The 13386-nt window shown below is 50.3% G+C and overlaps 2 protein-coding genes across 2 annotated transcripts; both read right to left on the reverse strand.

Annotated features, from left to right (window-relative positions):
• Positions 1–3998: 3998 nt before the first annotated feature.
• Positions 3999–4502, reverse strand: LOC132340143 (scale keratin-like). The gene has a single exon (XM_059870943.1). It carries the CDS (start codon positions 4500–4502, stop codon positions 3999–4001), a length of 504 nt encoding a protein of 167 aa, XP_059726926.1.
• A 4146-nt stretch (positions 4503–8648) lies between these two features.
• LOC132340189 (keratin-associated protein 5-4-like) lies at positions 8649–13386 on the reverse strand. The gene is made up of 3 exons (XM_059871035.1): positions 13183–13386; positions 10916–10983; positions 8649–9761 (listed from the first exon to the last, which is right to left on the reverse strand). Exons 1-3 carry the CDS (start codon positions 13225–13227, stop codon positions 9077–9079), a joined length of 798 nt encoding a protein of 265 aa, XP_059727018.1. The 5' UTR covers positions 13228–13386; the 3' UTR covers positions 8649–9076.

The raw sequence follows: 13386 nt of genomic DNA on the forward strand, positions 1-13386 counted from the left end.
AACAATTAGGACAATTAATGAAATAATCCAGCCAGCAAAACACAGTTTGGGAACGCGTGGGAAGCTCTTGCACAAAGCGCGGCTCCCATCCCACTGAGGGTCAGGAAAAGTATAAAAGAGCTCTTGGAATTCTGCAGTGCCATCCACGGCTGCTCCTCTTCTCCACTTCTCCAGACCCGGTGAGTTGGATCTTCTTTGTCCTCTGTGTGAATACGGCAAAATATTTTCTGTCTTTTCTCTCCTTCCCAAAAGATGTTTGCAGGAATCTTTCTAAACTCTTCTTCTAGTTTCCTGCTCATGGATGGCACCAGAGCAGGATTTCTTTTTCCTCTGGAATTTTGGGCATTGTAGTTAGGATTCATCCCCTGCTTCATGTTCCTCCCCATCCCAAAAGGTGTCTCCAGGACACGGAGGGCTTGGTCTCCTGCAGAACCTGTGGTGCCCAGCAACCCCATTTGCCTTTTCTAGGCTTTAAAATCCAAAGTCCCACCCATGCCTGCATTTGTAGGCCCAGGATCAATGAGAGGACTGGAATTTCCCAGGCACTGGGATCAATTCAAGGTTTTTGGTGACCACCACAACTTTATCTTCTGGTCCCACAAACTCCTGGAGATGAGCTGCTTCCAAAGGCCCCTGAGTTTGGCTTTGCTCTCCAGGATTCCCTGCACTTCCAGAGCAGCAGGAAACCCTGTGGAATCAGCAGAGCTCAGTGCAGAAAAACACCAACAAGGGACAAACCTAACTCTTCCCAGCCTTTCCTTCCCCCTTTTTTCCTGCCCATGGAAGGCACCAGAGCAGGATTTCTTTTTCCTCTGGAATTTGGGCACTGCAGCTCTGATTTCTGTGCTGCTGCAGGTCGCTGTCCATCCCAAGAATGTCGTCAGGAGCCATGGTGAGCAGCGGCTGCTCGTCCCCGTGCGAGGTGTCCTGTCCCCAGCCCTACGCAGACGCCTGGAGCCAGCCCTGTGTCACCTCCTGCGGGGACTCGCGGGCCGTGGTCTACCCTCCACCCGTGGTCATCACCTTCCCGGGGCCCATCCTCAGCTCCTGCCCCCAGGAGAGCATCGTGGGCACCTCCTTCCCGTCAGGGGCCATGGGATCTTCTGGGTCTGGGGGCTCCATTGGGGGATCCTACGGAGGGGGCAGCGGCTCCATGGGGGGAATTGGGGGATCTCTTGGAGGGGGTTCCATGGGTGGATCCTATGGAGGCGGTTCCATGGGGGGATCCTTTGGAGGCGGTTCCATGGGTGGATCCTTCGGAGGCGGTTCCATGGGTGGATCCTTTGGAGGCGGTTCCATGGGAGGAATTGGGGGCTCCTATGGAGGGGGCAGATCCTTTGGCTCCGGGGGCTCCTATGGAGGGGGCAGATCCTTTGGGAGCAGAAGATCCTTCGGCTCCTCGGGCGCGGGCTTTGGGGGCTCCTGCGGCGGGGGCAGCTCCTTTGGGGGCGGCTCCTGCGGAGGGGGATCCTACGGAGGAGGCAGCTCCAGCTCCAGGAGGTTTGGAGGAGGAAACTGCGGCTCCTTTTATTTCTGAGGCAGCCCCGGCTCCCCCGGCAGCAGCCACGGGCTGGGCTCAGCTCCTGGGGAAGCTGCAAGCCAGGGACATCCCAGGAATTGTCTTCTGCAGCCTTTGTGGATCTGCATGGCTTCCCAAAGCCTTGGGAACCGTCCTTGTGCTCCCTGCGTGTGACTCTGCCCCCAACCCTTCCCTGCCATTAAAGTTCTCTTGCATTCAAATTCCCATCGTTGGGCTTTTTTTGTTTGTTTTTCATCTTTTTTCCCTAATTCAGGAGTTTGAGAGTTTGGGAGGGTCCCGGATGAGAACCAGGCCCAGTTATCCCTCTGAGCACTGGGTTTGAGGGGGAACAACAAATTTTCCACCACCAATATTTCCCATTCAAAGTCTTTTATATCTCTATTTTTTCCTCACATTTTCTTTTCCCCCTTTTCTCCTACAAATCCTTTGGTTGGAAACCACTTTGCCCAGAGCCAGCTGAAATCTTCCTCTCTTAAATCCTGGAGTGACTGTCAGGCCACTTTAAAAGGAATTTGGAGCTCTGGTTTCACCCTGTGACACATTCTGGGATTTGCTGAACTGGAATTCTGTGGGATTTTGCCTCCTCTCTCCAGAGCTTCACCACGATTGCAAACTAATTATCTAATTGTTTTCCAATTGAGCCTGTTCCTTCAGCCCCATTAAGGTTTTGCTGAGAGCTGATGAATTTATTGGGTGCCATCATTAAATTAATCGCAGATTAAAATTCCTACAACTCTTCAGGCACACGGGGAATTTAAGCAACTTGAGTCGTGTGTCACCTAATTTTCTATTTACCTCCAGCGCTGTCAATTCAATTTTTTAAACACATTTTCAGCTTAAACAGAGAGTGAAAAATTTGATTTTCCAAGCAGGAATCTCTCGTATGGACAACTTCTTTTCCTTGATATTTCCCATATTTCAGTTCCTTCTTGATTTAATGAATATTAAGGATTCTATAGTGCAATAAAAAGTATTAAAAACATATTTTAAACCTTTTTTGGGGTTCCTGCTCTCCCTCCTAGGTTTTCCAAGGGAGTAAAGCTGGGTTTAAGGTCACCTTTGGCACATCTTTAGACCTGGGGTCCACCAGGGTTCTCTCTGTGTTCCCATCCCGACAGAAAACAACAGCACCAGGCGGGATCCAAGCTCTTGTGTCACTCCTCCCTTGGGAAATTCTCTCTTGCACAGCCTGGTGACATTTTGCTGTCATATAAAAGCAGCCCTTTGATGATGCCACAGTCGGGAGAAATTTCTCCACCTCTTGAAGCGTTTGGCGTTGCCAGCTCAGAAGTCAAGGAGAGGTTCTTTGGTGGATTTCCTCTGGTTCCCATCCCCATCCTCACATTTTCGCCTTGCTTCACGTTCTTTGAAACTCCTGAAAATGTGTTCAGCTTTCCTGAGCCTCAGAACTCAGCAGGGAATTGCTAAAATTCCCAAGAACTGGTTCTAAATATGGTGGCAGAATGGATGGGGCTGGGCTCTGCTCCCAGGGAACAGAACCAGAGGGAACAGCCTCAAACCACACCGGGGGAGGCTCAGGGTGGGAAATTTGGGAGAATTCCTCCTGGAAAGGGTGGCCAGGGAGGTTTGAAGTGGCCATCCCTGGAGGCGTCCAAGGAAGGACTGGACATGGCGCTGGTCTGGTGGGAGGTGGACATCGACCAAAGATGGGACTCAGTGACCTTGGAGATTTTTCCAGCCTCAAGGACTGGATTTTATGGTTCCAGGAATGAACAGAATCCTTCAGGAGGGAACAGCTGAGCTAAACCAGGGTGTAAAATAAAAATCTTTTGACTTTCCAGCTGACCACATCCCACCCCTCACTTTTTCATCAAAGTTGTCACCTCCAGAGACCCCCGTGCCCCCCAGAGAACAACTGAACCCTTTTGTGCTTAAATTTTGGCTGCTCATCCAACCCTCCATTTCACAACCCAAATTAATTAAACAATTCCCTCCCAATTACCATAAAACCCTGTAATTGCTGCTCACAGAACCAGCTCGAGGAAGCCCAGGGAGGTAGAGGATGGGACCGAAACGGCCCCACAGAGAAAGGAAATCCCAACAAGACGTGATGATGCAGGAGAGTTTTAATAGGATACACTACAAATGACACCAAACAGACACTCCTTCCTTCAGCCCACGGCCCGAGAAGAATCCACCTTCCACCCATTGTTCTCCTGTCAGGGCTGCACTGACAAACTCCGTGCCAGGCCTTTCAAGTCGTTCTGTTTTTCTTCTCTTGGCACAATGGAAAGAAGGAGCTGGCACTGAAGGGTGATTAACAGAGGCTGTTGTTAATTAAAGACAAAGGGGATGTGCAGGGAAGAGGTGTGGGCCCAGTTCCCAGAGCTCCTGAGCCAGGGTGGCTCCCGTTGATGTTTTTTGCCATCTCCAAAAGCTGGTCCCAGCCGCGGGTCTGGATCGTGGGGTTCTGTCTCCCTGCGGACCTTCAGCTGCCTCAGTTTCCCAGGCGGGATCCACGGCTGCTGCTGGTGTAGAACTTCCTGAGGAAGCAGCCCCCCGAGGAGGAGCCCCCACATCCAGAGGAGCCCAGCTTCCCCAGCACGCCCCCAGAAGAGCTCCCAGATCCATAAGAGCCCCCAGATCCGTAGGAGCCCCCAGAGCTATAGGAGCCCCCAGAGCCATAGGAGCCCCCAGATCCATAGGAACCCCCAGATCCATAGGAACCCCCAATTCTGGACAGGCCACCAGAGTAGCCTCCCATCCCTGAGCCGTAGGAGGAACCACCGGAGGGCTGGGGCATGGATGATGCCACGATGCTTTCCTGGGGGCAGGAGCTCAGGATGGGGCCGGGGAAGGTGATCCACACGGGTGGGGCGTAGACCAGGGCCGTGGAGTCCCCACACGAGGCCACGCAGGGGCCGAGGCCTCTGCTGTAGGCACAGGGCTCGGGACACGCCACCTCGCAGCCGGGCAGGCACCGGGAGCTGATGCAGTTCATGGTTCTCAGGGCTGGAGGAGGAGCTGGGAAGGAGAAGATGGAGTCAGGGAATGTCAGGGACAGCAAAGGAGGTCCTTGTCCTTCCTGCTCGTGGAATTCCAGGATCCCCGAGGTTGGAAAAGAGCTCCAAGAGCATCGAGTCCAAGCTGTGCCCAACCCCTACCTGGCCACCCAGACCAGCGTCCATTCCTTCCTCAGACACCTCCAGGGGTGGCCACTCCAAACCTCCCTGAGCCCCTTCCAAGCCCTTTTCCCTTTTCCAGGAGGAATTTTCCCAAATTTCCCATCCTGACACTCCCCTGGCACAGCTCGAGGCCGTTCCCTCTTGTTCCATTCCCTGGGATCAGATCCCAAATCCGTCCTGGAGAAGCCCAAAATTCCCCCTGGATCCCCCTTTTCTCCAGGCTGAGCCCTCCCAGCCCTCTCAGGATTTTTCAGACCCTTCTCCAGGTGCTCCAGCCCCCCAGTGACCTTCTTGAATTGGGGGGACCCAGAACTGGTCATGGGATCGAGGTGTGGCTTCACCTCCTCCCTCAAATCCTCCTGACACCATTTCTCCCCCCCCTGTAGAAGACACCTTGGATTTGGATTTTCAGTAAATTTAAGCTTTAAATTTGCACCTCAAGCTTTGAAAAGCCTCGAGAAAAATTCAAATAACTCCTAAAATTCTGTCTTTGAATCTCAGATTGATTTCTTCCAATGACTGCAGTGAGACTCCAACGAAAAGCAGGATTTCACTGCCACATCTGCCGACTAAAACCCCCAAAAATCAAGGAACGAGTCCTTTTTTAAAACTGTGGCTACAGAGAATGAGAGAGAGCAAAAATCAGATTAAATCCAACTCACCTGGAGTAGCAGGAGAAGTCAGGAGAAGGTCTGAGGAGACTCCTGAGAGGTTCCTGCTTTTATACCTCTTTGGAGGCAGCTCCTGGGGTATGAAACATCCCATAAAATCTCCCAGCCTTACCAAATTCTGATTTTTTTCCTCTGTGTGACTCCTCTCAGGCCTGTAATTATTTTCATAGTTCCCAATTAGCAAATCAACCCTCGACATATACAATCTGACTCTCATATCATAAATTTGGCTTTTTCATTGTGTGGGAATTTTACAGCCCCGGTTCCTGTGCAACATCCCAGGGATGACTGGATTTACAATGGAACCTGACCCCTGCCTGTTATTTTTTATTAATGATTTAAGTGAGGCCTGGACAAGATCAGCCCTGCAAGTCTGCACTAAGGAACGGCTTGGCTTGATGATGAGATAATTTTGAAGGTCAAACTCATTTGGGAAGAGATTCAGGAGGAATTTCCTCATGGAAAGGGCTTTGGAAGGGGCTGACCAGGGGGGTTTGGAGTCCCCATCCCTGGAGGTGTCCGAAGAACAACTGGACATTGGTCTGGGTGACCAGGTGGTGATGGCTCAAATGTGGGACTTGATGGCCTTGGAGGGCTTTTCCAACCAAGATTCCAAGTTTGGGCCCCACCTTGGAGCACAAAGGCTTGGTGACCTTGGGCTGCGCCCTTGCAATGGCACTGGTGACATCCTGGTGACAACGCTGAGCTCAGCATCCCCAGAATGAGTTTTGATTAAAATTACTCAGAGGTTTCAGGGCTTAGAGGACCTTGTGTGTCACTTCAATGCCTTTGAAATGTGTTTTGCTGTCTCATCCTCTCAATCTGTGGGTGCACGAAGGGTTGCAAAGAGCCCTGACCCCCATCCAAAGTCGGATGATTCCATTTGGGAGGGTTTTCACCCAAACCTGAGGATTACACCCCAATTGTGTGAGTGACATGAGGGGAGCCACCTTCCTGCTAGTCACTGAAGGAAAATAAACACGGAGATCAGCTCCTGTTTCTTTTGGAACCAGAATGATGCCAAAAGGATTTTCCTCCATGAAGTCTGAGACAAAAGGAGACTTTTGGGTGTTGGGTTTGTGTCACTCAAAGCAGGGCTGGAAATGATCAGCTGGAATGAAAACAATGGCGAGGCTTAAGAGGATCTTTTTCTTTGTAAGTGATAAGAATTTAGCAAATGATGGGTGACATCACATCTTCCCCATTGTCTGAAAATGGAATAAAAGGGGAGAGACCTGAGACATCTTCCACTCTCGCAGCTCCACTGACTTACTCCCTCCAAGACAACGAGGTAAGTCTGACTTCATTGCACTCCTCTATACTTTCAATTTTCTCCTTTTTTATCTTGCAAAATTGCAGAAGTTTTAGAAAGGCTGAGGGAGAGAAGAGTGGATTTAGAAAAGCTGGGGGAAAGGGAAGAACAGAGCAAGGAAGATTTTCCTTGGGGACTTTCTGAAGGCAAATCTTCCTGTAGATCTACTTGAAAAGGGAATTAATGGGACAATTTTCCTTGGGGACATCCTGAAGGCAAATCTTCCTGTAGATCTACTTAAAAAGGGAATTAATGGGACGATTTTCCTTGGGGACATCCTGAAGGCAAATCTTCCTGTAGATCTACTTGAAAAGGGAATTATTCTAGGCAAGGAATTGTTTAAGGATCAACAGTTCAGCCCCAGAGAAAAGGGGAAGATTTTTTTTTTCTTTTGAGAGATTCAGAAGAAAAAGAGATGCGGTGGTAGGAAAGGAAGTACTGAGAAGCCTCAAACAGGTCAGGAAGGAACGGAAATAGCAGGAAAAATGGGAATCTTTGAGGGAGGGCTGATCTGGGAGCAGCTGGAGAAGGACAAAAAACAACTGGTTCATACTGAGAACCCATGGCCTGACCGTGCTGCTTCCTTGACCTCACATTTCCTCTCCCAGCTTCCCAGCTTGATCCCAAATCCCAAGACATGATGTCCAACGTCAGCTCCGAGTGCCAGCCAGGCTGCGAGGTGGCCTGCTCCCAGCCCTGTGCCTACAGCAGGAGCCTGGAGCCCTGCGTTGCCTCCTGTGGAGATTCCAAAGCCGTGGTGTTCCCTCCTCCCGTGGTCCTCACCTTCCCGGGCCCCACGATCAGCACCTGCTCCCAGGAGAGCGTGGTGGGAGCCTCCCAGCCCATGGTTATGGGTGCTCCCATCGCAAGCATCTCCGATGAGCCCTATGGGGTGGGGAGCTCCTTTGGGGCTGGGGGCGTGGTGGGGGCAGGACCCTCCTTCGGATCCGGGGGCTCCTTTGGCTACGGGGGCTCCTCGGGGATGGGGGGTCCCGTTGGATATGGGGGTTCCTTTGGTTATGGAATGCAGAATTCCCGTGGGGCCTGTGGCTACGGGGGCATGCTGGGGGCGAAGGGATCCTTTGGGGCTGGGGGTGCCTGTGGCTACGGAGGCTCCCTGGGAATGGGGGGCTCCTGGTACAGCCGGAGGTCCCGCAGCAGCCGCGGCGGATCCTGCCTAGGGAGCTGGGGCTCATCCTAAGGCCCAACAACCCAGAGGATGAAAATCCAGGATCCAGATCCATGGCCAAGTCTGGAACTTTGGGGCTGATCCCTGAAAACCAGGCCCACACCTCCTCCTGCTGTGCCTCATCTTCATTCCAACGCTGCTCCATGGAACAACGTCTCTCCTGGAACTCTTTAATTAATCTTGTCCTGTGTCCTTTCTGGTGGGGTGGGAATGCTTCAGGATTCCATGTGGGGCTTCCTGTAAAGGCCACAGCTTCACCTTGTGGAGTGGCTTTTGTCACCCACGGGAATGGCCTGGCTGCCCTGGCACCCCCCATGAATTTCTCTGTTCTGTTCCATTTCATTTACTTCACCCTAATAAAAATCTTTCCAAATTGCACTGGCAGCTTCCTGGTTTTCCTTTCCACAGAATCCCAGGATCATTTAGGCTGGGAAAGATCTCCAAGGTCACCAAGTCCAACCTTTGATCCTCACAAAATGAGGTCACCCCTAGGCATCCCAATCCCCCATTACCCTGGCGGCAAGGGTAAACTGGTTTTAACTGGGAGCTGCCTCAGTCCATCCCTGGAGGTTTTTCCAACCTTTTGGAAATTATTCTGTGTTATTTATTGGATAATGTGGAATAGATCAGAAAGGGAAAATAGTTTATTGAGGATTTTCAGACTAATTATATTTGAATTAAAGCAGAATCAATTCCCCTCTGATGAGAGTTAATTACTGCGCAAGGATTCCCTTCTTTCAGACCAGCTTGTAACTGAAACTGTGGTGAAATAAAAGCCAGAACCCGGGGCTGTGATGCAACAGGGCTTTAATACAAACAAAAAGTGGGATGAGGCAGTGCAGAAACAAAGAACGGGATCTCCATGTCAGCATTCCCATTTCAGCATTCCCATTTCAGCATTCCCATTTCAGCATTCCCATTTCAGCCTGGACTCCAGTCCAGCAGTCATTCCAGGACATTCTTTTTCCAGCAGGACACTTTCACAGCCCAGTCCCATGACTGGTTTGACTCTTTGGGTTCAGGGAGTACAAAACACAACAGGAGCGAGGGACAAAGGGAGGGAACATCGGGATCCTAAGCCTTGGATAAAGCACAACAAGATCCAAACAACCCCAGCTCTGACTGGACCAGCTGGAGCAGAGACTGCTTGGAATTCCTAGCTCTCAACTACTACCCTGCATCCTATTTTTCCTTTGGACATTCCTCAGCTTTAAAGGGTTAAAAAGGCCCGTAGTTCCCGTAGCGATACCTGTAGTACCCTCGGGAAAAATAGGGATAATAATTCCTACCGTAGCCTGAGAAATAGGAGCCGCGGTAGAGGCTCCCCAGCCGTGACATCCCCCCCCCGCAGGAGGAGCCCCCTCCCATCCCCCCCCCGCAGGAGGAGCCCCCTCCCATTCCCCCCCCACAGGAGGAGCCCATTCCTCCCCCTCCGGATCCCATTCCTCCCCCTCCAGAGCCCCATCCCGATCCCATCCCACCTCCTCCAGACCCCATCCCTCCACCTCCAGACCCCATCCCACCTCCAGATCCCATCCCACCACCTCCAGACCCCATCCCACCTCCTCCAGACCCCATCCCACCTCCTCCAGACCCCATCCCACCCCCTCCAGAGCCCATTCCCCCGCCGATTTCAGGGATGGACGACCCAACGATGCTCTCGGTGGGGCAGGAGCTGATGATGGGCCCCGGGAATGTCACGACCACGGGTGGGGCGTAGACGATGGCGCGCGAGTCCCCGCAGGAGGCGACGCAAGGCTCGCTGCAGGCGTCGACGTAGGGCTGGGCGCATGTCACCTCGCAGGGCGAAGCACAGCGGGCGCTGAGCAGCTGGCCATAGGAGGACATCTTTCCCAATCCAACCTGGAAGGATGAGAAGGTCCCAACCCAATGAAGGCACAGCCTGGGAAGGGTGGATGGGAAGGATGGGGAAGAATTCCTCAGTTCTGGAGTTATTTGTGGGTTTAATTCTTTAAGCGCTGCCTTTTAGAAGTAAAAAATGTCCCCAGGCTTCTCAGTGAGAGGGGGAATCCGGGTGAGGAAAACGTGTTTTGTCCCTAAATTCTGAGGGATGAGGCTGAGATATCCATCAGGAAATGGGAGGGGTGTGGGGGATTATTCCCTTTGGAATTTGCTGGAAAGGGAGCTGGGAATGGGGATTTCCTGGATGGTGTTTGGATGGACAGGAGCAGATGTGTGGGATTAAATCATCTGAATAAATGAGTTTGTGGTTAAAAAAATTAAAATGATCATTTAGAAAAAATCCCATCATTTCTAAGGCACAATCTGCTTTTCCATAAATTGCACCAATCAAGGGAGAGGAATTGTGGGGAAATGCTTTGGATTCTGTTCCCACTCCTCTCTCGTGCTCCATGGAATCATGGAACGGACCTTGAAGATCCAGTTCCAATCCCTGGCATGGACAGGGACACTTCCCATGGACCCCAAACCCTGTCCAGCCTGGCCTTGGGCAGTTCCAGGGATGGGCCTGCCACGGCTTTTCTGGGAATTCCATTCCAGGGCTTCCCCACGCTCACAGGGAAGGATTTATCCCTAAAATCCCATCCAAACCTCCTGCCCATCAGTGGGAACCCATTCCCCCTTTTCCTTGCACTCCATCCCTTGGAAAAAGTCTCTCCCCATGTTCCTTTTGGCTCCTTCAGGTCCTGGAAGGCCACAATTGGGTCACCCCAAAGCTTCTCTGTATTTTTGTCCTGTCTTTATTCCCAGAATGAATTCTGGGAAGAACCTCCTTGTCCTTCTCCCACTTCATTCCCTTTCCTGCTCCTTTTGGGAACCAATCCCACCCTGATCAAGGGTTTATTTCCCATAAATAAATGCTCAATTCCTAAAAATTCCTCCCATCAACATTTTTATAACTCCCATTCCTCTCCCTCCTTTTATCCACCTTAATCCCAATCCCCACTTCCCACGCAAGAACGGGCTTGGAGAATAAACTCTACCCTGATTTAGGATGGGATATAAAACCTCAGTTCAAAGCTCCCCATAAACCAAATTACCTCTAATTAGGAGCTGATTCAGTGAAATCCGACTTACCCAGTCAGCGAGGAGAACCAGTCAGCAGAGGCAGCTCCAGGGCCGCCGGTCAGGAGCACTTTTATATCCTGTCATGGAGAAGGGAAATTGGGAGCCACCTTGACGCAAGCCCTTGTGAAATGGAATGTTTTCCCTGCTCCTGCCTCCCCTTGTCGCAACTGTTTTGATAACGCCTTAGGATTAGGAGATAATTCCCAGTCCCACACAGGTGCTTCACCCTTCCTGGGCCTTTGCTGGAAATCTCTCCGTCCTGGGGGGTGGAGGGGGGATTTTCCCTAAAAACTGAGGGGGATTTTCCCTGAAATCTTCATTTTGAGTGTGCGTGGTCACTTTGTGTTCATGCCATGGGATTTTATGGAATTTCTGACTTCTAAATTCCCAGGGCCACACAGGGGTATGGGATAATCCCCAGGCCTACAGGTGCTTCACCCTTCCAGGACCTTTGTTGGGAATCCCACCATCCACTGAGGGGCATTTGCCCAAAACCAGGTGGATTTTCCCCACAATATTCACTTTGTGTTCACCCCGGGTGTTTTTATTGAATTTCTGTCCTGGGACATAAATTCCCAGCCCCACAAGGGGATGTGGGATAATCCCAGGCCTACACAGGGCGCTGCAGGTACTTCACCCTTCCAGGACCTTTGTTGGGAATCCCTCCATCCACTGAGGGGGATTTGCCCTAAAACAGGTGGATTTCCCCTAAAATATTCATTTTGTGTGTGCATGGTCACTTTGTGCTCACCCCATGGGTGTTTCTGGAATTTCTGACTTGGAACATAAATTCCCAGGCCCACACAGGCCCAGGCCTACAGGTGCTTCACCCTTCCAGGACCTTTGTTGGGAATCCCTCCATCCGCTGAGGGAGATTTGCCCTAAAATAAGGGGATTTTCCCTAAAATATTCATTTTGTGTGTGCATGGTCACTTTGTGCTCACCCCATGGGTTTTTCTGGAATTTCTGACTTGGAACATAAATTCCCAGGCCCACACAGGCCCAGGCCTACAGGTGCTTCACCCTTCCAGGACCTTTGTTGGGAATCCCTCCAACCACTGAGGGGGATTTGCCCTAAAACAGGTGGATTTCCCCTAAAATATTCATTTTGTGTGTGCATGGTCACTTTGTGTTCACCCCATGGGTTTTTGTGGAATTTCTGTCCCTGGAACTGTCCTCTGAACAGAGGATTTCCTTTTCACATTCCAAGTAGGGAATCTGAGGTGCCAAAGCAATTCCTGGGCAAGAATTCCATCAGAAATTCAGCTAAAAATGGGCACCTGTCCAGGATTTTCTATTTTATCAGCAATTCCTCATGTCAAGGGTTATCCCCTTCAGAATAAACACCTAAAAAATACTAAAACCAAGAAGAAATTAAATTTTCCTTTGGGGATCTGTTTTTTAGAGGCCAAGATGAGAAGAGGAATTTAGTTTAGGATGAGAGGACTCAGAGCAAATATCACATCAAGTCCAGGCCCACAAATTCAGCTCAAACAAATCCCCAGGGCCTGGAAAATGCTGATAATGTGATTTCCACGCTCATATTTACATTGAAAACAAAACTCTCTTCCTTCTCAGTTGTGGTGAGGTATTAAAATGAAAGGAAAACACCAAAACAAAGCCCCAAATCAATGATTTTATTTACATTTCATGGCTCTGGAATCAATCTAATGAGCAGAGGAGACACATGAGCAGCACAGAACAGTCTGACTCACTTAATTTGTGGCAATTAAAAGCACCTATTAATTACAGTGATTGACAGCTGAGGCAATTCCAGGAGTTACCAAACCCAATATTTGAAAAAAGTCCATAAGAACATCGTCCCATTGTCTTGAAGGAGAGAAAATTTTAAACCACAAAATTCCCCAAAAAATGGAGTTTGGTTCCTGGAATTGGGGATTTTCCCTGGAGGCTTTAATGGGATCCTTTCCTCTGTGCAATTTCACAGCCCTGATATTCCACGGAGATCCTTCCAAAAAAAAATCAGCTCCCAAATGCAAACCCCTGGCCCAGGCCCAAAACTCCTTTCACAAGCCCTGAACCCGCCTCAGATCAAAGAGTTCCTGAAGAGATAAGAGAAGGAGATAAACTCCCTTCCCAGGTGGAAGAGAAATCCTTCTGGAAATATAAATTCAATTTTTTAAAAATATCTGGAATTTGGCTCTTTTTTTTTTGCAAAAGATTTGCAGGGGGAAAAGAAAAAAAACAACCAACCAACATATTTTTTACACTAAAAAAATAAACTTTACAGAGCAGCTGAGGAGCTCCAGACTCACCTCAAACCAACCAACTCCAGAGATTTTACCTGGGACATTCCTCATCCTGTTTTTTCCTGGCAGGCTGCTGTTGTTGTTGTTGTTGATGTTGTTGTTGTTGTTGTCGTGGCTGGTAAATTGATTTTCTGGCTTTAGGAATTCCAGGGCTCTGCTCTGATCCTTCCCGGCTGCTTTGCATACAGAGATGAAATCAGAGGAAGCTGC

The sequence above is a fragment of the Haemorhous mexicanus genome, chromosome 31 (assembly GCF_027477595.1).
Source record: "Haemorhous mexicanus isolate bHaeMex1 chromosome 31, bHaeMex1.pri, whole genome shotgun sequence".
Lineage (NCBI taxonomy): Eukaryota > Metazoa > Chordata > Aves > Passeriformes > Fringillidae > Haemorhous > Haemorhous mexicanus.

Excerpts from the sequence above, each read along its gene's own strand:
- LOC132340143 (XM_059870943.1), bottom strand. The coding sequence starts at position 4,502 with ATGAACTGCATCAGCTCCCGGTGCCTGCCCGGCTGCGAGGTGGCGTGT.
- LOC132340189 (XM_059871035.1), bottom strand. The coding sequence starts at position 13,227 with ATGAGGAATGTCCCAGGTAAAATCTCTGGAGTTGGTTGGTTTGAG. Across the intron at positions 10,984-13,182 it reads CTGGAGTTGGTTGGTTTGAG|GATATAAAAGTGCTCCTGAC; the intron begins GTGAGTCTGGAG and ends TCTCCATGACAG. Across the intron at positions 9,762-10,915 it reads TGGTTCTCCTCGCTGACTGG|GCTGTGCCTTCATTGGGTTG; the intron begins GTAAGTCGGATT and ends CACCCTTCCCAG.